The following is a 27,421-nucleotide window of genomic DNA, read 5'->3' as shown; positions in this document are numbered from 1 at the left end:
TATATTTACTATATAACTTTACGAGTCGGACTCACTTTTTTTTTATGATCAATCATGTCGACACAGAATTTGGAAATCTCGACTTTATGTATAACACACACTTCATAATTAAAACTGTCCGGTAGGACAGTTGTATAAGGGTTGATCATCAAAAACTGCACGAAAAAGCGTAACGTTTAAAAACACCCAACTTTGACAATTTTTTTCTCTTTTTCTATAAAAGATAAAATTCCCAAATTTTCTTTAAATTATAGAGCAAAGCCTCCTTTATAACTGTAATTTTTTTGCAACAATAGGGATTGTTGTTTGTAAATATTAGCAAATAGACGTTAACGTAGCATCTATTTTTTTCAATAGCAACTAAAGGATTTAGTTTGGAATTAGAAATAAAATGAAATGTGGTCATCCTACAAGTTTCACGTTAAATTTGAAAACACTAACTTAAAACTTCTTAATAATATAAATCATTTTAATAGTACTTTAATAGATTTACTTACCTACTCATACTGAAGTATCTATTCTGAAAAGTGGCAGTACCGGATGAAGGATTTCCTAAGTGAATAGTAAGTACGAACTTCCAGCAATTTTTCGTACTTAGGCTAGTGTTCTCATACATTTCTGGGACTCGTATTTCCTACAGAATAGTCAAGACCAAAAATTTGACATGATAGCAATACTTTATTTACGTGGTGATTCTTCTAATAATAAGCTATGTCAACTAAATTTGACCAAAAACCTAATGACCCTTCGTTATCATTTAAATATGGATTCCACTTCTTAACTAACTCTTACACTTAACTCATACAGAATGACATTATTATCAGCAGCAGCACGACACGGAAACTTTCGGCGACAGTGAACCTTCCAAGGGAAGGTTACATGCACACATGTACCACCGCCATTGTTATAGTGAACATACGGATTCAGGGAGCGCGCAATTCAAAATTAAGAACCGTAAAAAAAGCTGCATAAGCTGAAAAAAAAGCTTGTGCAGAAAAGCTAATGCAAAAAATAAATAAATTTTTTTAAACAATTCTAATAAACACCTTTTTTTTTTATAACATACCGGATATTTTGGATTGGCTCCGCGAAGGCCCAAAATTCATCTTTTTTATAAGATGGGCCAGAAAGAGAAAGAATTACATGGAGAGTTTGAACTATATCGCAAAAACAAGTAGCTGATCGATCTGTCGCTGAAAAATTAAAAAAAGGGAAATGTTTGAATAAAGAAAAACATTCTTCGAATGTTGACTAGCGTCCAATATTCAAATGAAGTCTTTAGTTTTCTTTTATTGATTTTTCAACATATTTTGACTTTTCTTTTTTCTTTTTTGAGGAGAGAATAAATTTTCATAAATACAATAGTTTCTTTGTTTTGTTCTCATTACGACGATGTACAATTTTTTTTTCTTTTGAAATTTTCTTATTTATATAATGTATTTATATTAATCCATTACAGGACTTGTATCATCAAATCAAGTTGCAGCGTTTTTTTAAAATAATATTTAACGTTTTTTTAGATTCTTTTTTGTTTTGTTTACATGCACATATAGTATATGTATTTTGAATGTTCCTTACATTATATATTTAAATATATATACATAAGAAATAAATACCAATTCCTTAAAAACATCGGTGCCTAAAGGTGTGTCTGATTGTAACAAAAACAACGCAAGAGGGGGCGGGGGATAGCACAATTTTGTAATATAATTTAGGATATACCACCATCATTGCAACACTAAAAAATTACAAAGAGTCGACAAATATTTAAGAACAAAATTATTTTCAAAATTTTAAATGAGCTAAAAATAAACTATTTCTTAAAAAATTCAAAAGTTCATGGAGCCCATTTATATTTAATTATTTCAAAATATTTCGTACTTCCAACAATACACGCATCACTTAAACAAGAATATAATTTCATTTTCTAAGCAAAAAAAAAAAATTTTTACAATTTTACATGTGAAAGGAACGAATACTTACATTTTCTTACAATTTTGTGAACGATTATAGGGTTCTGTTCCAACAAATTGAAAATTTCCCAACTGATTACATTACAATAAGCTCCTGAATAAGAATTCCTGAATTACTCGTATTTGAATCATTTTGGAACACTGTTGCAGAAGCTTCAACGAACAGTTAAAGGTACTGTTTTATAATGGGATTACAAATCTCGTTCTTTTTTTTTAACATAAGCTTCTGACGTTCTTCGATCAAATTAAATCCAACTAAAACACAAAATTCTGTTTTTAAGAAATTTACTTATTATCGTTTTTTATTTTTGTCATATTCACAGACAGTAAGTAGTCACTTCAAAAAAAAAAAAGTTATGAAAGTGACCAGATATTCTGAACTTTAACCGAGGGCGCTATATATGTAATAAGCAAAACACGTCTATTTAGCTCACAAATTATTAACTATCCGTACAAAAATTTTCAACTTTAATGCGTTAAAATTTTTAAATCCTTTACTAAATATTTTGCGCAGGTTCCCCATAAAAGAAAGTAGCTTTCTAGAGAAACCTTTACTTAAATTCTCTCTCTCTAAAATCAATGATCCGGCATTTAATAACCTGTAAACTAAGTTACGTTAATAAGGCTTTTCTCCAAATAACCACTAAGCATTCTACTGCTATCCTGGAAAACATGCTACTTTTGAGAAGGCTAACAAAAAATATTTCTTTCTGCTCTGCAACTGACATAAAAAAAAAAAAAATTTAACAGAAATTTAAGAGTAATTATTTCAACATGAGTAATTACCGCATCAAATTTTGAAGTAATTAAAGCACTAATGGAAAAAATAAAAATTATATTGTCACTCCACTCCCCCTGAAAAAGTTGAGATTACAAACTCGGAAGTCTAATTCCTCTGCATTATTCTCTGAAAGACCTGGCTTAAGTTTAAAGCCAGTAAAGTCAGATCTTGATTTTAAGTTCCATTATTATTATTTTTAAAAAATGATTTAAGGTGCGTCAACATCTTAAGGTTATTGGCGCCCGGGGCTTTTTTTTCAGTGCATTGGCGGCGCTTCCTTATTATCATTATTTAAAGACGTATTTAAAATTTTCACTTAACTTCCTGTAACCAAAATAACACTACACATGTATTCAAAATGCGTACGTACATTTGCGTCCAATTATGATCAAAAACCGTTCACGAAATCAGTTGCGAGATTAGTAGTTTAAAAAAAAATATTTGTTGGAACAAACTCTTTCAAAATATGTACTACGGTTACCACACCAGCGTCTTTTTTTTTTTTTAATCTAGACAACATGTATAATCCCACCCCATATTATAAAAAAAAATTAACCAACCTCATTTTCCCCCTTTTTAGAAACACAATTTCATTTTTAGCAGTAAGAATCAAAATAAAATATATAATTCACATAAATTGGGGGGGGGGAAAAAATTGTAATCCACAAAAAAAAAAAAAAAATTTGGGAACAAAACAAAACGTCACCTTATTGACTAAATATATTTTTATAACTATCATAACCTTAATATATTTTAGGTTATTGAAGACTACCACTTGCCACGAATCCTTAAAAAAATTTTTTTTTACATTTTTTTTTTAAATTATTTTTCTTGTTACATACAATGCAGGTAAATTTTTCATTAGATTGAAATTCTTTATTATTCTTAATTATTTAAAAAAAAAAAAAAAAATATAATAGGATATAATATCAAGCAATTACTTCCTCTTTTTTTACCCCTAAATTTTGACTTCCTTTTACCTAAGCATTTTTTTATTTATTTATTTTTTTTAATGAGAAAAACAACTAAAAATTGAAAAATAAAAATGTGTAACCCATGAGTTTGAATTATTTTATATTTTCTTAAATACGTATTATCTACAAAATACATACTCATGTTTGTTTTGTTTATTCTCCCTCTCTCTCTCTCTCTCTCCTTATATATCACAGAAATATACTTTCTAGTCTTAACAAAATTAAAACAAAATAATTAATGACTTAAGGGACCTAGGTAAATGACTTTTTTTCTCTTTTGCAAACACACGGGGCAGAAAGTTCTCTTTTGTGTTTTTTTGAACAGAACAACTTTAAATTTATTATTAATAGAAAAAAAAACTATTGAAAACACAAGTGCATTTCTATAAATATATATATATTTAACTTTCTCACTTTCATGGAAACAAATTCATAAATTCAAAGACACACCGACGGTCTGGGCACCCTGGAGAGAAAAGTATGTCTTAAATTTAATAAGTAAGTAGTACTTTTTTTTTCTTTTTTGTAAAAAATCAACTTTTCTTCATCTATTTTTTCTTTTTATCGTGATAATTCTCAGGAAGTATTACAGCATTTTTAAAAGTATACCACCTTCTTTTCAAAAAGAAAAAACGTATAAGGAATTTGCGAATAACATCGAAAAAACTGTTGGGAGGAACTTCTTTTAATTTTATTTTTTGTCATTTTTAATTTTTTTTTTTAAAAAAAAAAAAAAAAAAAGGAAGCAGAGAAGTAAAAGGGACAAAATTTTTGCGGCTACTGGCTATTTTCTTGTTTTCCTCTCTCGTTTCCTAATTAATTTTCTTTGTTTCTTAGTTCTTGCTTTAATTTTTTTTTTTTTTTTTGGTCTTAAGTTTTTCTTCAAATTATAGAAAAGCTTTCTCTTTTTTTGTTGATTTTTTTTTTTTTTTTGTTCTTTCAGATCGCAGACTTTTGTATCTGCTTTTGTTTTAAATGCGGCCTAATAACGTGATATCACTCTGCTGCGGTAGCCGTAGCAGATGTTGCATTACCGCCAGCCAAAATTGGTAATAACTGGCCAGGGCATCGAGGACATCTAGCTGATTTGGACCATGGTTGATCGGATGGTCCTTTTGGTTGACGTACAACTACCAATCTTGGACCGTTTTCATCGCCACTAGGTAATGATCGCCTTAACATCAAACGTTCTGGCCGGGGAGCTTGCGTTGCAGTACCACTTCCATTTGAACCATCACTAAAATTCAAATAAAGCGATATAAAAAAAACATTTTCGTTTAATTAATATAAATACTAGAAAGAGTCCAGGGCAAATACAGATAATGAAAAACACGATGAGTTCACGCCTCAATGCAAAAGATCTTGTAAATTTAGTAGAGAAATCTAAAAATAATTTTTTAATTGTTCCAGGGTTGAATAAAACCAAAAATTTGTCAGTATTAATCATTACAATTTTTAAAAACAAAATATTTCACGACTTCTTAGAGCTATCTTCAGTCTTTTAATGGCTAAAAAAATTACCACCAGCGAAGGGTTGCTGTTGTAATCCTTTTTAATAAATATACTTAAGATTAAAAATTGGCGAGAAATCGGACCAAATAAAAACAACAACTCGGTCTTTTTGCCAACATTTCGACAAATATATTCGTCTTCTTCAGGACCTGGCTGTGCGGGTTGGTTGAGCTACAGAAAACACAAGACTCCTCGCCAATTTTGAATCCTTAATTTAATAATTTACGGTGACGAAACCAATATATTAATTCATTAAAATATACTTATATTTTTTTTTTTTAAACAAAATTACTTTAAAATAAGAAATATTTCAAAAATAAAAAATATTCACCACAAAATACGAGGTATTTTTAGGTTACCATTTATAAATGCGTAAAGGAAATGCATTTTTTACTGATCCAGTCATTCCTAATAAACCTTAAATGAATTAGTCATGAACGAAATAATAAATAAACAATAAATGCTTGCTCATAAAAGATGGCTAAATATTGTTTATTCTAGGTGTAAACAATGTTCATCTAAATGGTTTGTAGAACTCCTGTTTATACTAAGTTTCCTTAAAAAAAATATATTTTCAGCCAAACTTGAATTCTGGCAACATCTTTTCATTTCCTTTAAAATTACATGTAACACGGCACAGAAAACAGAAATATCACAACTTTAGGGAGAGAAAAACAATAACTGCATCCGCCCAGAGCCTTCTTAAACTAGATTTTCTTTTAAAATAGATTACAAAAAAAAAAAAAAAGTTATTATTGAAAATTTGGTTCGATCCGCAATGTTAGATGATATCTTTCGACTTTATCGATTGTAGCATCAATGTTTGTCTTCCTGAACGGATTCGGACTTTCATCCGTCATCAGAGAGGTAGATTAATCAGTCTGTTGTCGTAATTTTGACTTCAATTTTGTTCCCGTCTCGCAATACACTTGCTGACTGAGTAAGGAGGTTACACGAAGGTTAAAGTGAAGTCAAAATGAGAGTAAGTAAATTGAGGATTCTACTATGTACTAAGTAACTGAATTCCATCTGTGAAGAATAGCTGTATTTGTATTAGTAAAGTGTATGACTGGCCCTTTCACATTGTTTTTTTTTTTTTTATGTATGCAGGCCATAAAAATACTTATCTGAAATCTCTTTTGGTCTATAAGTGCTACGAGATCTCACTTTGCAATACTGACGCTGCAACACGCTGCTTTCAAAAATATTCGTTTCATTTGTGCATGCGTCTCTTGCATTGTGGATATTATGGAGCATAACTCATAGAAAGATCCATTTTTTTATGTATTTTAATTGCCTTCAAAGTATCATGTCAATAAAATTGCTTTAACAATCTCCTTTATCAGAAGAGGCCATTAAAAGAATTTTATGGCAAGCGTTTTAAATAATAGCTGTACAGTTATATGTGTTTCTTAATCACTGCAGGATGTTTCCATAAAATTGGATGCATCATTAAAAAAAAACCTACTTAGTTAAGCGTCTTTTTTCTTTTAATTCAGCCGATTTTCTTTAAATTAAGATACAAACATTATAATGTTATTATAATATAGGTAGAATATAGTGCAATTAACAATGAAAGGTTTTCTAACAAACCATTCTCCAACAACATTTTGATACCTAACCAATATATAAAGTTTAAACTTCGTGTGATTATTCTTTTCAGAGTTACGACGGATATTGAAAGACTAAGTAGACAGCGAATTTTTTCTAATTTAGTAATTTTTAATCTCTTATTCGGACTCAGGGGACCACAAAAAAAACTCAAAATCGAAAACCTGCATGATTTCCAATACCTACTCTTACTTAGTAAAAGAAAAACAAAAATATGTATATAGTCGAAAATATATTACCATCAATTAAAATAATAACAGACAATTGCGCAATAATTTCGATAGCTATTCATTTTTTTCCCACTCAGTCCATTATTAATTAAATAACAAAAACATATCTCAGTTCTAATAGGATGATAGAAGCGATAAAAACCACCAATTATTGTTGTTTACGTACTCCTTGTGATATGTTGCAATTCTCGATAATGCCCATCTATCAAAAATTAATAATGGACAATAAGTAATGATTACTTATTTTGTAATGAAAACTAAAAAATCTTATCATAAATAAAAACATTATTTTAAAATATTTAACGATCCCCTGAAAACAAATTACTTGAAGACTTCTTTATTGTAGCGAATACCGAAAAATTGTCAAATACTCTTAATACGCTTAACAGACCGCACCAAATTTAACGAATTTGCAAATCAATTTAATGAAAAACATTAAATAAAGTGCTCGTTTTCTGATTAGCAAAAGTTTTTATATTCACCTTAAAATTGCCACAGCTGCTGACTTTTTCCATTTTCTTTTCCCCATTTTGAAAATTATTAAATAGTATAACACTAATATAAAAACTACCTAAACACTGTTTCAACTAGTTACTAATCAACTAACTTCTCCTAACATGACAAACACAAATTGTAGAATGGTATAAACCATGTGTAACTTAAAGGAAGGAAGGTTATTCGTCGGCTTAGTCAATGCACAAGGTTACTAGAGTATCAGGTAAGCCACTGGAAGTATCAAAATTTCCCTACCAAATTATCGTATGATTTTTTTTTAAATATTTTTGAATTTCTTCATTTTTAATTTTATTGTTTAAATAATTCTTATTAAATTAAAATTAAATTTACCATGAAGAAATTTATATAAAAAAACTAGTAAGTTTTTAAAGACTTGCTAAAATCATACATACAAATTTCATTTACACACTATTCGTAATTTTTAAACAAACTTAGAAAATTAATTGGATTTATTTCAGGTAATTAAATTAATTTTATTAGTTTATTTAATTTAGCTTGGGGGGGGCATATTTAATTTTTAATCTGCCTTAAGATTCATTTCTTATCAGTGGATAACTTTTCCATAATCTTCCCGGAAAATCTGGAGAAATCTGGATGGGCGATGAATGAGAATTCATCAATGAACTCTGGTTTCTATTTAGGATGGAAAATTTGCGGTCACGAAAACTATATTATTCTGGTTACTATTTTAGTAGATTTTGCTAGTTCATTTCTAATTCACGATTCTCGGCAGAAACCTAAAATTTGTAACTTACCATATTCTATTTCTATATAAGAAAATAAATAAAAAAATTCTTTTAATTCAGAAGTTACGATCTTTTTCGCCATTTATATAAATTAAACATCCTTTAGCCAAATGGCTGAGAGACCCACAGAAATCCTTAATACATTTTTTTAAAAAATATATTCCTACTGAATAACGTCCTGATGATTTGAACAATATGCGTGTTATTCTTATCATTATTTTCTACGAGTTGTAGACTATTAAGAAAATCACTGTCTAGACAATTAGAAATTTTAATTGATGGAAATTCAAATTATAAATCAAGATGAAAACGGAAAACACAATTTTTTTTATAAGTATTTATAGAAGATTATGGTACTTAGTCTTCAACAAACATCTTCACAAGTTGAACCTGCTAGGCGATTTCACAGCCCTGCCCTCAGATAGAGGTGCCACCAAACACTCTCATCCAAGGGCATTTTAAACTCAGGAAGATCAAAAATCCATGGATCACAAGAATATAAGAAAATAAACATTTACTTGAAGAATTGCCGAAAAAACAGAAACTTGACAAGCCTGTCGTATGAGGAGGATACAAACACGCTACATCCTTGGTCTATTTATTTGTATACTATTTTTAACTAACATACCGACCTACAAACTATTCCACTCCAAATTGGGCACAAACACACATCTACTTACACTAAACCATGTGTCTTTTCTGCCAATCATTTTTGGAAAAATAAACGTCATGCTACTCTTTTGAAATGCCTTCGGCCAATAGAGCTATAATCTGCGGAAGAAGGTAGTAATCTGTCCAGGAAAGTGAATTCAAGGTTTACCTGACGAGATTACCAACTCCTTGGATGGACCATTTGACAAACAACCACAATCCAAGTAACAAAATTCCATACTTCAAACTTCTGACTACTAACATACTATTTTTAATAAATCTCAACTGAAAAAAAATCTATCTTCTGGATCCAGCGTTTTTTTTTGACAAGTACATAAGATATCCTATGTTTCAACTTTAATCAGGGATTAATTTCATAATAAATTTTGATTATGCTAAAAAGGGACAACATTTAATTATATGTTTCATTACTTAATTTACTGCATGCTTATATAATCTTCAATTTTACTGTAATAAAAGTTCTTTAGAAATAAATAGTGCTTAAAAAAATTAAAGTTGTTTAGAATTTTCTTACCCAATTTTTGACACATTACAGGCGAACGATTTGCCGTTTCTTTGATTTGTAACCACAACAAATTCAACACTATCTCCAGCTTGTAAACTGTTCTGTCCATCTTTTACCTCCGACATGTGGAAAAACAATTTCTTTCCTTCTTCCAGTTCATAAGAAAGAAAACCAAACTGCCCTATAAATTTTACAAGAAATACTTGATTAATCAACCAGATTTTTTGATTTATTTTTTATTTAAAGTTCGAATTTGAAAATGTATTATTAATAGATTGCTGGTTTTTTGATTATATTTGATTTCTAATAAACTACAAATTAAACCCAAAACTCTCATTTGCACAGAACAAGACACATTTTTTCTTAATTTATCAATATTTACTTTGATTAATTATTTTATCCAATTATCTAACCTTTGCTATTTTAATCTGTAACCAAAATATCAGAAAAAATTGTAAGTTTTACGACATTATTGGGGAGAACGTACCGGAGATTTGTCAAAGAAATTTGTACAGAGGTAAGAGATTGAAAAAATGAAAAAGTCTAAATCATCACTACTGTTTGAGGTGGAATCAGGTTCAAAATTTCCCTTAGTTTTTTAATGATAAGGAATCGGTTGATATGGGAGCAGGATTCGTAAGTTGGATCTTTTTAGGTAAAGATTTCCTGGACCGAAATTGATCTTATTTATCCCTATACAAACCATTTAGGCAGTGCTATAATAAATTCCAAGTCACATCGTAATGAAAGAAGTACGAGTACAGTCTCCGGATTCCAAGTAGAATTTTTTTTGTAGTATTTTCACCACTACTCATGGGTTTAACCTTAGAATTTAGTTCCAAAATAAGCAATGTAATGATTATTTTGACATTTTCTTCCCATTTTTACTCAAGATCAGAAGTAAGCATCTGGTATAGTGAAGCTATGAAAGTATTTCACATTTTGAGATTGTTCCAGTAGAAAGAACAGCTGGTTTCAGTTTATAAGACTAACAGCAAGATAAACTTCAAGGAAGGGATTTGGTTGACATCCTCCGGAAACGTCTCATATTGCGCGGCAAAATGTCTGTCTGCCAAATGTTCTTATGGTGTAAGAACCCCCATTGAAAATACGGAGTTCAACACGTAATATGTTCAATGTATAAGGATGCGACTGCCTTAAAATTTATGTGAGCAATTTTAGATATACTTTAAAATTAACTAAAAAAATAAACCAAAAACTCCAAAAACGTTTTGTATCATTATAGTCTCTTTCCATAATTACCTTTTATTGAATCCACTGTTGACTTTTTTTTCTTCCTGATTGCTGAAATATTGACTGCTCTTCCTTCGCTATCCACTTGGAAATTAACAGCATCACCGACCTGTAATAGTTCCCTTTTATTCTGCAGCCCAACGATACCAAACTCGTATTCAACATGATCTTCACTGTTATCTACGGAAAAATAGTTACATCTGTGAGTTTTTAATTGTGATATATAAAGAAAGAAAGAAATTTCCTAGACCGAAATTGATCTTATTTATCCATTACACAAACCAACCTGAAGGAGTATTAGCTGTAATAAGTCCACAGTAAGTCGCCTGTTCAGGATTTACACATCTCAATGGACGAACTATCTTACCAGTGAATACTTCTTCACCAATTGTAACGTGTGGAGCTATAGTACCCTTTGGCAGTAAAGTAACGTTCTCTGCAGAAGCGCAAGATCCACCGCTACTAGTCCTGCTGCCAACAGTGTATTCCACTTCTGAGCCAAGCTCAAGGCACGATGTATCGCCATCAAAATTACTGAAACAGGAAATTATGGTACTAGAAAAATTAAGGAAGAAAGATTCGAAATTCAAAACTAAGCATTTTGTTTCTAGATTTGGTCATTTTTTTTAAAGAGCAAATTGAACGCCCGTTTCCTTTTTTAAATGCTACTTATAAGGTGTCTGAAGTTTAACATCTTTAGACAAGTATGATTGATCCGTAATATCTAGACTTACCGAACGTCTCGTTTGGACCAGAGTTGTCCCGATTAAAGATATGGCCGATGTATGATTTTGTCCCGGTTATTTGATAAAAATCGAAACTGCTGAACACTATGTGATGAAATATAAATTATAGAAAATATTTTCAGCCTGCCAGGCAAATCTGTATCCGTTGAAAAGAATGTTCTCAATAATGCATGTCGAATGGCTGAATCAATCGATGAAATCACGGAATCCACTAGGAGATACTTTGCTTCGGAATGCTTGTAGATTAACCGACTCCCACCCGTTCGGGTGGTCTGTAAATGCATACACGAATGGAGGACATGGGAGTTTTAGACATGTCCGTCGGTTAATTAAACGATAGAGCTGTCTGAGAGTTTGGAAGAATTGTCTTCATTTCAGGATGACGTATGAAGTCAGGGTTAGTAACGTATCAGCAAAAAATTATTACTAAAACATTTTTGCGTTTTGATACCTAGTCCGCTATTTGGGCTTTTAAATTGTAGGCAAATAACGTCGGTTTTGAGTAAACTCTCAAAATTGTATCATTAAATCTCCATTACTTTTAATATATAATGAATAACTTTGAAACAAAATGAACACCAACCTAAAGTGAAAGAAAACTTCTGAATCATGGGTGTTTGTCTCTATGAAGCCAAAACCGTCCTTTAACGCAGCAATGAAGCCTTGATAGTGTGCAGTCGAATTGTGATGTCCTACAGCCGCATTTCCATTTCTTATTCCATTATTAATATTGTTGTTATTGTTATTGTTGTTGTTTTGGAGTTGTTGCGGTTGTTGTTGTTGTTGTTGTTGTTGTTGTTGCTGTGTTGGCGGTGATACTGGTAAGGAGATTCCATTGTTTAATGGCCCGTTCATTGTGCTATTGTTTACTGGTTCAAGATTAACATCTACAGCTTTTAATTCTTTCGTTCTCTTTACTTGTGCCACATTAAATTCAACCTATGCAAAAGAATTTATTTTTTTAATAAATAAATAATATTTAAAAAAAATATTCTGAAAAAATTGTAAAAAACCAACAACTTACTTTATCACCAAGAGCAGGTAATGCTTGACCCATACAAGCTGTCGGGCTAAAAGGTATAGACCTTTTCGTACCATCCCTTGATGTGTACAATATAAGTCCATTTTCGTGAGGACCTTGCATACATTTATCATTGGTGATATTCGCACCTACACCAGGCCTATTCATCCAACCACCGGTATTGCTAACCCAGGCCGCTTCTTTGGTCACCAAACCTTCACAACCTCGTTCCACTACAGTCTCAAATACAACCGATCCTCTAGGTAATGTCTTTATTCTAATAGCGCTTTGTTTCTGATTAGCAAAATTAGACATAGCATCCTGAAATATATTTTAAAATACATATTAATTGATTTATTCATGTGTTTTTGAAATTTAAAACTTTATAAGCTTAATAATTACCAAGAACTGGTCCATTAATTTCAAACAGGTACTTCATTAAGAACAATAAATTTTATTTATTTTTTTTTTAAATTAATTTACAAGAATTATAATTTAAAGGCAAACTTGGCGGTTCGAAGTTAAGAATAAGATAATTTTATAAAAATACACGATAATATTTAACCTAAATTTAATGTTTCTAAATTTTCACATAATTTGATTAAAAAAATTGCTAAATCATTCTTAAATTAAACTTAAACGATACATATGTCAAAATTAACAAATAATATTTACCATATTTACTAGCTGTAATTCAAAAAATATTGTACCGTTAATGCACCATATAACGAATAAACAAATTTATTTCTTTACTTCAAAGGGAAGTTTCACAATTAGCAGGTTATAATGTGCACATTATTTCGTGCATTTGTTTTAAGATACATATTATTACGTATTGTTTAGTAAAATAAATAAACATAATATATTTTGTGTTCATTTAAAAAAAATTACGCGTCGTAAATGAAATTAGAGGAAATTAAAAGAAAATTCCGATTTGAATATTCCATTATGAAAATACAAATTAAATTTTGCATAAAGAATGATAATTATTAATGCTATTGAAGTTAACAGATCGAAATTGGATTGAAGATTGTCAAAAATTTGTTTTAAGGACCTGGTTTTAAGTACTTCACGAATCTATGCAAGTACAAATTTAATGTTGAATTATTAGATTGTTTCAATAAAAAATTATACAAAAAAATAAAAATTTAACTATTTTAATACTCATTCATTCCATACTTTACTACATTACTTTCAGAAACTACCTTATTTTTTTTTAGCTCCTCTTAAACTTGTTTACACTGGCCGTGTTTATAGGCTATTTCCTAGAAATAAGTAGGGAAGTGATTCACACACAACCTTTGAACTCATTCAGCAACCAAAAGCTGAAGACTTCGCTACACCTACAGCAAATGGGTGTGATCATTCATTGCATTATAAATCTTCATTCTGCTTACTGTTAGGTTTAAAGACATTCTTGAAAGACGCAGGATGATCTTTAATTTTCTTTCAATAAACTAATGGATGCGTCATTCTTCTTACCGCTTTTCCTACCTATTTTGTTACGATTTTTTTTTTTTTACTACTTCCTAATTAACGTGGGCAAGAGCCAACCCTAAGCCTTTAACTACACCTCTTCTGTCGTCATTTTGCAATTATTGATGTGATAGTCTTGCAGCTCCAAACGAACTGCAGGAATACTCGCTTTACCAGCCAGGAAAAAACCGTGTAGCTAGTTAAACTAGTCAATTTGATCCCAATAGCAGCAGCAAGTTTGACTTCACAAATTGCTAGCATAAACGCTCTGCGTTATTGAGGCTACATATCAACATTTACAAGCCTAAGTTTTCACATCTCAGAACAAAAACAAAGCTGGAGTGTACTTTCTTTCATTATTACTCCAAAGGTTTAACTAAGTTAAAAAGTTTATTTTTTTTTCTCAAACTCTAATCATATATAATTCTAGTTAGAGGATTTTATTTCGCCATGACACTTCAATGGTAAAGACAGTAAAAACAGCTCCTTCAACAGTTAAGGATTCGTTAGCAAAAGGTAAAACGAAAACTGTTTCTTTTGGAAGCCCTGCATGAATAACTAAGCGATTACTTTATTTTACTGTCCCTTTTATACAAATAAGCTGTTTATGGCACAACATTCAGGAGTTCTTTTACATCAATTTTACTTTACGAATATTGCGTAAACAACACTCACAACTCATTCATTTACGACCATTCTTGAGTTGCAGACAATACAGATTTTAAAGAAAATGGATAGAGCCATCTTTGAGAATATCTAAAAAAAAAAGAAGAAAAACAAGTAAATAATTCTTTCAGAACTGTGGTTTATCTGGTTTCTGGATTCTTATCGCTTCGACACCGTAAGATCCTCTGGTCAGACCCAATCTAAAGCTTCATTTTCCTTACGGCTTTCAGTTTTTGAGATACAATACACAAAATTTTATTAAAACTACTTTTCTCCGATTTCTCCGACTCCTTACCAATCAGAAAGCAAAAAGTAAAAGAAAACTGTAAATATCTCAAAAACCCCAATGCAATATATATTTTTTTGGGGGAGGGGGATTATCTTAAAATTGAACTTATTAAAAAGACCAAAACCCAATCACACCTAACACAATTCTTCAGAAAATTTAGTTCGCACACACCAATTCATATATAGAAAATTCAGTGCACTTGCAGCGCCAGACCTGTGCAACGGTGAATTCAACTTCCATGTCAACTTGTATGTCTACATCCATGTCCAGTACTTCAGAATAGTTGAAATAGATACGTGCATCACGATCTGCACAACGAATAAAGCCGAAATTATCTTTACGAGCGACAACAGCACCTCTTTCTCTTCTTTCGCCGGACACCTCAAACGATTCCAATAGTAATGAAATGTTGGTAGCTCTTTGAAGTTGGTCTCGTCGGTCGGTAGCAATACGGAAAGAAACCTGTTTGTGAAAAAAATTATTAGGGTTATAAATTTTTATTTTTACATTATATATTTTAAAAAATACAAAAACTAACAGAGCAGGTTAAAAGTTCTTTAGCCGTTCAAATAAAAGGCTTATTATCGATAATTTTGTTTTTCAATGTTGGTATCCTTAAGCAATAAAGTACTGGATTGAAGTACAAATTTTTAACCAAAGTACTTGGACAAAGAACAAAATCTTTGTTTACACGGCTTCTCAAATAAAGACGTGTGCTATATCGTTAAAATGGATACTCTTCATTAGAATTTCAGGCTTATAACCATATAGCATTTTAAAACTGTTCTGTCGGTCAGTTGTATAAAGGTAGATCGAAAAAAAATTACGTACAAGCGATATTTTTTCTCCTTTTCTATAAAATATGAAATTCCCAAATTTCATATGCAACAAAACAGATCATCTAGATTTCAAGAAAAACGATGCTAAAAATTGGAACAAACGACATTTTCAAAAATAATATAGGTTTACAAAAGGAGTTTGATCTTCGTTTTCAACAGTGAAGCTGAATATCTAAGTGATAACATTTCACCATGTGAAGGACTACACAAAAATGCAATGATAGAGGAAAACATCGTTAAGGTGCACAATACACTATCGATAAAGTGAACGATCGACCATTAAAGTTGTATAAAATGGCTGATATGACGAACATATCAGAAGAAAAGAGTATGGAACATTTTCCATTAAAAATAAGAAAGCATTGTACAAGATGGCTGACTACATCTGTTAAAACGAGAATCACATAAAAACGAATTTTACAAAAAAGATGAGACCTCTTTATTAGAAAGAACCAACTGATTTTGTACGTCGACTCATCAATGTGGATGAATCGTGGGTTAACAACTGCACGCCAGAAAGGAAACATTAATAAATACAATGGGTGAATCTGGTTACTATGCACCAATCAAATTCACAAATTCCTTGAAATTTCAAAGGGACTTGACTTACATATAAAAATAAATGTCCCTATTTTTATTTTTTTAAAAATAAGTCTAGCCGAGAACTTTTCCACCTTTCCCTTTAGACATCAAAAAATATTTATAGGACTTACCCAATCTCCATGTCTTAATGTAAAGTCTCGTAATTGATCTTTATCTCCAAATGGCACTTCAACTTCTGAATGATCGGGTGCACGGTATCTAATTCTACCCGGTAATGGATCCGTATTTTGATGAGATCGTGGGCCACGTTCTAATGGTTTTAATACTTGTCCTTTTACTGTTTCATCACAAATGTCTTCAAAAACAACAGTTCCTGGCGGAAGTGTGGTTATGTTACAGGCAACTTCTTTTCCCTAAAAATATTAAAGAATGATACTTTATTTTTTCAAAAAAGGATGTGAAACACTTACTTGGTCTTCTTCTCTGTAACTACCAATTACACTGAGCTAAACGTTGATGTAATATTTTGCTGTTTCATCAATTACAATTATATGAGGTATCGTTAACTATTTTACTTATGGAAGGTAGAATTAAGTACAAAAAAACTATAGTATTAAAGTAACAAAATTACAAAAACCTACTACCACAAACACGTTTCTGCCTGTCTAATAGTTGTTATGAAGAACAGGAGGTTTCCTATTCAGTTGGGTACGACGTTTAGACACAACTAATTGTCGCTGGGTAATCAGTGTGTGTTGCGCCAGTAGATGCATAAACTACTTTAACATATTTATACTTCGTTGATTATTTAACATTTAATCAATCAGCCACAATAACATATCCAACCTACCACATTCACACTAACTAAAACACTCGCAAAACATAGCACATGCACATCGTAACACCAAAGACCTAACGCGCATTACAAACAGACACTGCTCATTTGAGCAACTAGCTGGATTTAAAGTATCTATCTACAAGTAAATTCTACTTTATTCCTATCAAACACAATGAAAAATACCTTAAATCACCACAATACCTCACTCAGAGAGGTGTTTGAAATCATTTAAATGAATGTATAAGCGAACAGTAATTTTACATAAATAAATAGTTATAAATACTTACATTTCTAGTCTGTATAATAAATTCTACATCATCGCCTAATTGTAACTCTTCCTTTGTCTTAGCTTCCGAAAAATGAAAGAAAATCTCTTTTACTACATCCGCTCGTTCAATAAAACCGAACGACTCTTTCATTGAACAGATTACTCCTTGATATTTGACAGGATGAGCTGGATTTTCTAAACGTACATGTGTTGCACCAAGGTTACCCCTATAAAGTTTATAAAAATTAAGATTTTAATGATTGTATTATTATTAATTTTTTTGTGAAGTACTTGAGAATTTGTTTGTTTGAAAATATTAAATCAACGATATTTGCTTTGTTTGCAACGGGATAAAAGAAAAAGAAAAGCACTAGCTACTTGAAAGACATAAATTATTCAAAGGATTACAGGGAAAACTTAGTTTTCTGAGAGAGTAAGAGAGAAAACCAAAACAAATCAATGTTACTGGGTCGCAAGACTTTTCCAACTCTAGATAAAAGGAAGTATAAATACTTAATGAGTTGCTTTGTTTCATCAAACATAGAGCTTAAATTCTTTACAAAGAGGTACAGTCATCCCTCCGCTTCTTCGTGGTTCATTTAACGCGGCCTCAGTACATCGCGGATTGTTCAAAAATTCCAAATTTAGGAATTATGGCACGAAAGTTGCCCCCGCACGCTAGCAGAAGGCAGGGAGTGCCCACACAATTCAAAATCTAGATTAAAAGAGTTCTAAAAAAACATATTTACAGTATGTACACTTTAGTTACATCTACGTAAGTTACACAAACACATGTATCATATTTATATCATTTATACATGATTTTATGTATGTTATTTATACTATTAATATTTTATTTACATGTTTGAAACTATTCTTTAATGTTCTAATGATAACCTATGCACTTATATGGTTTCATATACACTTATTGATATTATACATTCACTAAAAATGTAAGTATGTTAAAAATGAGAGGATGACTCTTCTTCGCGGTTTTTCACTTATCGCGGTCGGTTCTGGTCCCTATTAACCGCGATAACAGAGGGATGACTGTAATACAACTGGAAAAGTTTTATACAATATCGCAGAACACAATATATTTTTCCTAAATTTAATCACAGCTTGTTCGTCTTCAATTCTGTCATATTATTCAGAAATATATATTATAAGAAATTTAGGACTATTAGACCAATCCGAGTTATTTATTAATGTTTTGCTTTTTATTTACATTAAATCTTTTTATTCATTAACTAATATATAATAATAATTAATAAACATGCAGGATCTAACCATGTTCAGAGTAAGCTTTTTGTATGTTTAATGCATATAAAATGGTTAACAAAAGAAAAAAAAAATACATCAAATACCAACTAACCGCACAAAAACTTAGCAGATAGCAATTGTAGTCAGTATAAGTGGCTTAAAACGATGTCTAATATATTGATTGCAGCTTCAATTCTTCTAAACTACCATCGATCATGATATAGTGCCAGTGAATCACACAAACTACAGTGAAAGAAACTTTTGGCGGTCCATAAAACAACTCATTTGGGAATAGATAAATGAAACAACTTAAATCAAGCAAGTGGGTTGAATTGTTAAAACGCAAAGGTTAAAACAGCTGGTTACCATGACAAAATAACCTTCACCTTCATAGATAAAATATTATTATTTTAATTTCTTTAAATTATTTTGAGAGATATGAGAAAAGTGAAGAGAAAAATAATGTGTAAGTAATGAGTGGGAACAGAAAAAAAAAAAAAAAATTGCATGCAATACCTGCTCATTTACACACCTAATAACATATGATGTATGTACCTAGGGTTCGTGGCGATCTGAAACGACACTTTGTCACCAGTCCTTAAGGTAACATTTCCTTCAACATCATCCTTGGTATATGGTAAGAAGAAACATTCTCCCCTATTCTCATACGAGATCCTACCTTGTGAATCTCCGCCGGCTGTGGATCCATCAGCTCGTAATTCTGTGGTTACAGTCCCGGTTACACGTTCTTCACTTAAAACCTTTAATAAATTATTTACATTTTAAATTATTAAAATAAAAACACTATTCAGGTAAAAAACTACTTTTCAACAAAAAGCTAAAAATGAAATTACAGTTATACTTACCGAAACAGAACTGTTAAATTGTTCGTTATTTACTAAATCCATACTACAGATAGATTATACTTAACAAAGTGTAATATATAAAGAATGTTAATTCAGCCAATATAGACATATACACAAATATTTATTTTATATACAAATAAAAAAAACATAACTTTGCATCCGCAGCTTAACATGATAAAACAAATAATCACTTTTATCACATATGGATATTTATTTTATCAGCGGATGTAACAAACATTGAAATAAGCTATTTTAATTTTATAAACACATGAATATGTCAATGTAAATAGAAAATGATTCGAATTTTTTTTCATTCCATTTTTTAAAAAGAAAAGGATCGTAAGTAAGTCTTTTTCTTACTGTAAATTAAGCATTTAATTTTGATTAATCTGAAGAGTTTATAAGAGAAAAAAGTAGCTACTAACCTCAAAAATTATTTTTGGGACTTAGAAAAATCACAAATTTGGAATTTTACTTAAAAATTTAATTTCTATCAATAGTGAACAGGTAACGAAGTAGTAATACTTAATTAAAATAACAAAATTAAAGCCGTAGAGCCACTTGTAAATTTAGTAGAAATTTTGGAAAGCATTACCTACGATTTTTTTTTTAAAAAAAGTATTCCTTAATCGCCCCCCACAAGAAGTCAAGAAGGCTTTTGGGGCTGTGGTGCCGTGGGGTATCTGTCCAGTCCCTTTTCTAATTCTAATTTCCCCCCTCACCTACTAAAAAAAATTACCCTTAATCGAATATTCAAGAAAAATATTAGAAATAAAAGTTGTAAATTTTTATGTTCTTTATCTCTAAAAGTTCTTTACGAGATGTGGCTATTAAATAACAAGAATGATGCTGCTCTACAGAAAAACTATGCATGCGCCAAATCTTAACAACCGACAGCTGTGCAGCGTAAAGCCTTCTCTTTGCAGCGTCTCACGTGTTTTGCAGAGAAATCTGTCTGAACGGAACCGTCTGTTTGTGTAAGAGGTGTTAGTTTCGTTTTGCCGAAAACATGATACTACACATGTAGTAGAGCAACGAATTGTCGTGAAATTTCACATCGAAACTTTGGTAAAACCGCTACTGAAACTTATCTTTTATTGAAAGAAGTTTAAGGCGATGAATGTTAATTCCTTGCGCGAGTTTTTTTGGTTGGTTCAAGCGTTTCCAAGATGGCCGAAAAGACGTCGAAGATGGTGACCGCCCGGGTCGCCCTTCCACGTCCTAAACGGATGAAAATATCGATTTTAATTAATCAACATTACTACCGTGAGGTGCTTGCTCAACTCCGTGAAACAGTAAGGAAAAAACGACCCGATTTGTGGAAGAACAAGTCATAGGTTCTCCATCAAGACAACGCGCCGGCTCACACTGCATTGTCTCACAAGTACAACATCCCAGTTTTAGGCCAACATTACCTGGCCCCATGTGACTTTTATCTGTTCCCCAAAGTCAAATCTGCATTAAAAGGAACACGATTTCAGTCCGTTGAAGCTGTGAAAGAAAAAGCGGCACGCGTCATGCAGGAGTTCACAGAAAAAGATACTTCCAGCACTGTTTCGGAACAATGGTAAATTCGCATGGAGCGTTGTGGGGATAGGGAAGGGGTGTATATTGAAGGTGATAATAAGTAAATATGTATAAATTTAAAATAAAATGTTTTACAGCAATAGTCCCGTTATTTAATAGCCACACCTCGTAATACAAATCGAATTAACCGTTTTGAGGAATCTCAAGTTTTCGTGCAGTTCACGATTCCATTTGTTATTCGAAGTAGTATGTCAAAATATTTTCAATTTCAAAATAATACGCTAGACCAAAACCTAATTATAATATTTTACTAACCACTTCTGGAGCTATTTTTGAAACAATACTGGCTATTGGTTTTCCAGTTCTTCTATCATATGTCATTTCAAACTCTACAGGATCACCAATCTTCAAGTGTTCAATATTGCCACTAAACTGGCTGAAGTGGAAGAAAAGTCTTGCTTGGCGTTCGCAACATTGTATAAATCCGTATGAATGCTATAACAGGCACATGATAAAATTTTAGAATAATATTTTAGAAAAACACTTTTAAGTGGACGGCAGCTTATATCTGCCTAACAAAAATACCACACACAAAATAAACTTTTATAGAGAAAATGGTAAATAATAATGTTTAAAGTTAAGAAAAATATTGGGCTATTATTGTCACTTCAAACAAAAAAAGCATGGCCATAATTTCTCATTTCTCACTGGCATTTTGTTTTAAATATTTGGAATTTTTATTAAAATTTCTTCCTTTAAATTCTCGTACTGTTTTTAATACGCCACATTCTCCTGATAAGCCAATATAGAGAGAAGTCTAATCGCAAATTTCCACAAACTCCCAACACAGCTGTTACTTCTTGTCAGAAAAATGTTTGAAAGAAATATCAATTTGTATTTTAGTAATCAATCAGTGCTTATATACTGAAGGTTATTGTTTGGCATTGCACCAAAACCAATCAAACACCTGATGTTAGGCGTAATTATTCTTTTAGTGCTAGAATTGTATGAGTTAGGACTTATTTTGTGCTAGGATATGCTCAAGGACGCCAAGATACCTGAGAAAAAGTTAAGTCCGTTGCCAATGTTTGAGAAAATTTCGTAGGATTTACTTCAACCAAAATTAATCACCATTCATTCATTGATAAATGGCAGACAATACTACAATTAAAACTAAATAATAATTTTCAAAATAAATTTACCAATAATTTTTCAATAATCCCAGTCTCTCGTGTACCCTGATTATTTAAAGATGTATCGTTGTAGACTGTATTGTTAGAAGAGTTGCCCATATTGTATGAGTTATTCGAACTTGTGTCTCCATTGTAAAGATCTGCTCCGTCGGATGTGGTGAATGTACCAATTGGGAATCTGAAATTGTTAATAATTATTGATAAAATTTAATTAGAAAATACATTTAATGAACAAAAGTGGTGGAATGACAATCAAAATTGAGGCTTCTTTTATGTAAAAAATGTAAAAGTTAAATACAAGTAAAAGTTATTATAGATAGCTTTTAATTTCAATTTTGAACTTGATTAGCAACTATGTTGTTTAAAATCGTTGAAGCTGTTTCGAGTAAAATATATAAACTCAAAAATCGAGTTGCACTTTCATCAGTTAGTAGATTCTGTCCAAAATTGTCACTGGCATGTACCAAATCATGTTTCCCAATGGGAACCACCTCACAGGGAGCTTAAAACGGAATGAAAACTCAAAAAAAGTGAAACTCGACAATATAGTTTATTACCTTCTCTTTTGCAGGGTAAATAAAATATATATACATATAAAAAATTAAAACTGAATTAGAATTAAAAATTATTTCATTTAGAGCTACAGAAATAGTTCAAACTAGAATTAACTAAAAGAAAAATGGCATATTTACCCAAATGAAACTGAAGAGTTTTTTTTTAAATCTATAAATCTATTAATGTAACCTATCTTTATAGGTTACAAATGTTATTCGCGTTACTAATTTTAACTGTTTGCAAAAATATCATTAAAAACAAACGGACAAAACTAATATAAATAACGAGTGAACAGTGTAATGTAATGCCTACATTTTTATAGGCCTTTACATCCAACTACCAATGAGATTGGCATAGACGGATAGCTGAAGTACTTAATTATTTTTGTATATCATTAAATGATAAACACATTTCTAAATGAAGGGAATTTCAGACTTGCGATTAATTTTGTACTTCTGTTGAAGTAATATTAAAATAAAAATATATTGATAAATACGAGGGGGTACCCAAAAAAAACCGGAATTATTTTTTAAAAGCTATTTATTTACAAATTTTTTACAGAACAACCTTATCCCCTTCAAAATACTCTCCATTACAACTAATACATTTGTCCCACCGGTGCTTTCACTGTTCGAAACATTTTTTGTAGTCATCTTTAGAAATGGCTGACAGCTCCTTCTTCTTTTTTTTCTTGACTTCTTCAATGTTGTCAAATCGGTGACCTTTCATGCCCTTTTTCATGCGTGGAAATAAGAAAAAGTCGCACGGAGCCAGGTCAGGCGAGTAAGGTGCGTGGGGCAGCGGAACCATGCCATTTTTAGCCAAAAACTGTGTAACAGAGATGGCTGTGTGTGCAGGTGCATTGTCGTGGTGGAAGAAGAACCAGTCTCCTGTTTGCCACAAATCGGGTCTTTTTTGGCGAACACTATTGCGCAATCTTTTCAAAACTTCCAAATACAAGGTTTGATTGACGGTCTGACCTGGGGGGACAAACTCTGAATGGACTACGCCTTTGGCATCAAAAAAGCAAATCAGCATTGTTTTGATGTTTGACTTGACTTGACGACATTTTTAAACCGAGTAAACCACTCGTATACTTGAGTTTTTCCCATAGCGTCATCTTTGTAAGCTGTTTTCAACATTAAAACACTTTCAGCAGCATTTTTGCCGAGTAGAAAACAAAATTTCAGAGCTGCACGTTGTTCACTTAAACTTGCCATCATAAAAAACGAAAAAAGAACAAAACAGCGCTGGTAAAAACAATCTCTGCAGATGAACAGAACAAGCCAGGCAGACAACACAGGCAGGACTGAACTGGCAAGGAATTGCGCTATACACGTCTAGCGGCAGAAATGCGTACTACATAAGCTCCATGCGCGGCAACGCAATTCCGGTTATTTTTGGGTACCCCCTCGTAGCTATTGAGAATTTGAATATCCAATTTAATACGAATTGTATGTATTAAATTATATTGCCGCATAACGATTTCTTATCAGAACACTTCTCCCTCAATCAACCCAGGCACAGAAATTTGCAGGTGATACTGATAAAAAAGACTAAACAACATAACATTGATCTAATTTATAAATAAGAACATGTTTTTTAATTTTTGTGTATTTGTTTATCATTTAACAATCTTAAAACTTCAAGTCACACGTCTCAAATCAACTAAACAATGATACACCGTATTAAAAGTACACAATAATTTTACCACACATCTCGTATTAAGATTTTTGAGTTATTAAAAGATACAAAAAAAAAAAAAAATTCTCATTGTTTTTCTTTTGGTAAACAATTACCTACTTATTTGGCCTAAGTTCGTCATCAAATTTTGTCAGAAGGACTCTTTAAAAAAGATTAAGATTCTTTTTATTATTATAAGAATCTGCAAATGCAAGATTTATTGTACAAACAAACATAAGTAGTTTTTTCAAGTGTTGTGGAATTATTTCTTTGTACATACTGGGTTATTTGTTTCGCCGAACAAAACTACAATTCCTTTTTTCAGACACCATTCAGTACCAAGACATTCTGATAATTCGATTTGTTGTCACAATCAGAAATTTCTTTTAAACAATAAAATAACGACATTCTCTCACGATTCTTAAATTTCTAACTTTTCTTTCAACTTCGTTCTCTATCTTTCTTTTTTAATAAAAATAATAATAAAAATAAAAAAAAAAAAAGGGAAGGGATTAGCTATGAGGTTAGCATACTGGACTCCCACGCGGAGGTCCCGGGTTCGAATCCAGCAGCTGACCCTTAGATTTTCTCTTCCTAGGAGCTTCTTACAGCTCACTGTCCGGTGATGGACAGTGTTGTCTGTAACGAGAGAACACTGTCCGGAGGCCGGCAGTGCACTGGAAAAAGCTCCGGGCGCTAATGACCTCAGCTGTTGATGCGCCAAAAAAAAAAAAAAAATAATAATAATAATATTAATATTCACGCCTGAGAAGTCTTTTTTACACTTTCATGATCATTTTCGCTTTGAACAGCTGAATTCCCATAAATGTTCAATTCTATTGCCAGGAGTGTCTCTCGTGCTGGACTCTTCTTCAGTAAACCCAATTTTCTGTACCCTACAGTACAATTCTCTGTAAGATTGATAACACCAGTCCTCTTGGTTCGGGCAAACAAGTTTCTGAAGAGTGGATTCTGCTATCTACTTCCTTCTGGAATGATCCATTCTTTTCTAAAATTGATCGCAAATGATTTGGAAGGGTCTAAAAACCATTGTAGCTTTTTTTTTGTTTGTTTTGGAGAACAAGAACCATTTAATATGTAGAACCTAATGGTTTCCAGAAACAGTATCAGTCAGCGAGATTTAACATCTTCAAAGTACGTGGACCGCAGCGACATCTTCCACAACTGGTTTCCAACCCCGATGTACTCAGAACATGGAAGTGAAATATCGCCTTGATGACGAAGGAAAAGGGCCTCTATGTGCAGAATATGTACAGAATCAATTGGGGCCAAAGAAGAAAAAAACATACATAAAAATAACAAAGAGTCTAGTAAAAGTATTGATATTTGTTTACCTCGCAGTTGATGAATTATTTGATTGTTGGCCAGAAGATGGATTACTGGCAGGACCACCACCACCACCACCTCCTCCGGCAGCACCTCCATAAACATTATAATTTGCGTAATTGTTGTGCGTTTGGGCGTACAGATTATTGGCCACCATATCTTTCATGACGGCTGAAGATTCAACAAAACCAGCCGGTCCTGTGGCTGTACCATAACCTCCTCCTGCACTGTTTGTACGGGCACCGCTACCTCCTCCTCCTCCTGCTCCTGCTCCACCACCTCCTCCTCCACCAATGTATCCTCCGCTATTACGCATAGGTTTGTAGTCAATGATTGAAGTGTCAGTAAGTGTTGGCGGCTGGAATGATTTCCACTGAGGATTGCTCGACATTTTCCGTTTTGTTCTTATATTTTTGTATGCACTTTTATAAATTAAATACCTAGTTTAATAAGGGTTTTTTTTTATTTTAATTTTTTAATTATTTACTTTGAATCATACAAGGATTTAAGGGGAATTTTCATTAACACTTAAGGACTTATATTTTTAATAAAACCTACTAATTACTTTTAAAATAAAACTCAAACTCACGTTAAGATCTTTATTTTACTTTTTTTTTCTTTTATTTTTTATTTATTAATTTTTTTTATATTTTTTTTTTTTTGGTTTTTCGTTTCTTCTTTTAATATATATTTTAGTTGTAAATTCACTTTTTTTTTTGTAATATATATATATATCTTATTACTTAAACTAGATTTGTTACTTTTTTTTTAATTTTTATTTTTTGTTTTTATTTTTTTTATTTTTTTTTTTATAATTTATTTATCACAGAATAGACTCCTTAAAATATACAAATAAAGCCACTATTCCAATCTTATATGGTTTTCAAAAACCTCTCCAGGCTTCTTTTTTAAAAAAATAAAAAAAGACAGGAAAAGAAAAGCCTGTGAGAGGGATAAATAAAGTAGTTTATGGTACTTTTTTTGGATTTTTTTTAAAAATTTATTACTTCTCTTAATATTTACGTATTTTGTTTTTGTATATATTCTATGTATTTTTAATTATATTCAATTTATTACATATAAATTAAAACAAAAAGCACTTGAAACATCTAAGCTTTTAATATAATTATATTTTAATCTTTTCTTTTGTACAATTTTTCTTCTTTTAAAAAAAAGTCACAGATATAATTTAGGGACTTTGATGTTCTTTTAAATTTATAAATTTTTTATTAAATTAGAATATCAACTAAAAAAGAAAAAAAAAAAAAAGAAAAAATAATAATGATTAAATCCTCAGATGTCTTCAATGCTTGCTGGGTTCGATTGTGTTTTTTAATTTTTTTTCTTAACAAAGTTCTTCCTTTTAGTTTTCTTCTTTTTTAAAATTTCTTGTTTCTTTAAAGTCGAGCTTCTTTTTTGTTTTCTTTTTAAAAATATTTTATCGTTGCTTTTGTGTTTTTGGTTGTTTCTTTCTATATATGTAAAAGTTTTTGCTGCTTATTTTAACTTTTTTGTTTACTTTTCTTT

The 27,421-nt window shown here is 31.3% G+C and overlaps 1 protein-coding gene and 1 long non-coding RNA gene across 4 annotated transcripts; one reads left to right on the top strand and one right to left on the bottom strand.

Moving 5' to 3' along the window:
• Window positions 1-1,262: 1,262 nt before the first annotated feature.
• On the bottom strand, window positions 1,263-26,285 carry Unr (cold shock domain-containing Unr). Of its 3 annotated transcripts, none has more exons than XM_074116970.1 (13): window positions 25,903-26,285; window positions 22,319-22,487; window positions 21,432-21,611; window positions 19,279-19,484; window positions 17,480-17,687; window positions 16,525-16,767; window positions 15,144-15,434; window positions 12,545-12,862; window positions 12,104-12,459; window positions 11,061-11,308; window positions 10,784-10,954; window positions 9,530-9,701; window positions 1,263-4,965 (listed from the first exon to the last, which is right to left on the bottom strand). In XM_074116970.1, the coding sequence occupies exons 1-13, from the start codon at window positions 26,283-26,285 to the stop codon at window positions 4,725-4,727; spliced, it is 3,186 nt and encodes a 1,061-aa protein (XP_073973071.1). In that variant the 3' UTR covers window positions 1,263-4,724. The 3 variants fall into 3 exon arrangements, with proteins under 3 accessions (XP_073973071.1, XP_073973072.1, XP_073973073.1); XM_074116971.1 differs by having other exon boundaries at window positions 4,464-4,965; window positions 15,186-15,434; XM_074116972.1 differs by lacking the exon at window positions 1,263-4,965 and adding an exon at window positions 7,067-7,283.
• Window positions 19,814-27,176, top strand: LOC141448582 (uncharacterized). The gene is made up of 2 exons (XR_012455141.1): window positions 19,814-19,932; window positions 25,667-27,176. It is a non-coding gene; the product is annotated as an uncharacterized lncRNA (long non-coding RNA).
• The last annotated feature ends 245 nt before the right edge of the window (window positions 27,177-27,421 follow it).

The sequence above is a fragment of the Rhodnius prolixus genome, unplaced genomic scaffold (genome assembly GCF_049639745.1).
Source record: "Rhodnius prolixus isolate KJV_2025 unplaced genomic scaffold, Rpr scaffold_2, whole genome shotgun sequence".
Lineage (NCBI taxonomy): Eukaryota > Metazoa > Arthropoda > Insecta > Hemiptera > Reduviidae > Rhodnius > Rhodnius prolixus.
The sequence above is the reverse complement of the archived record's forward strand: the minus strand, read 5'-3'. Positions and strand labels throughout refer to the sequence as shown.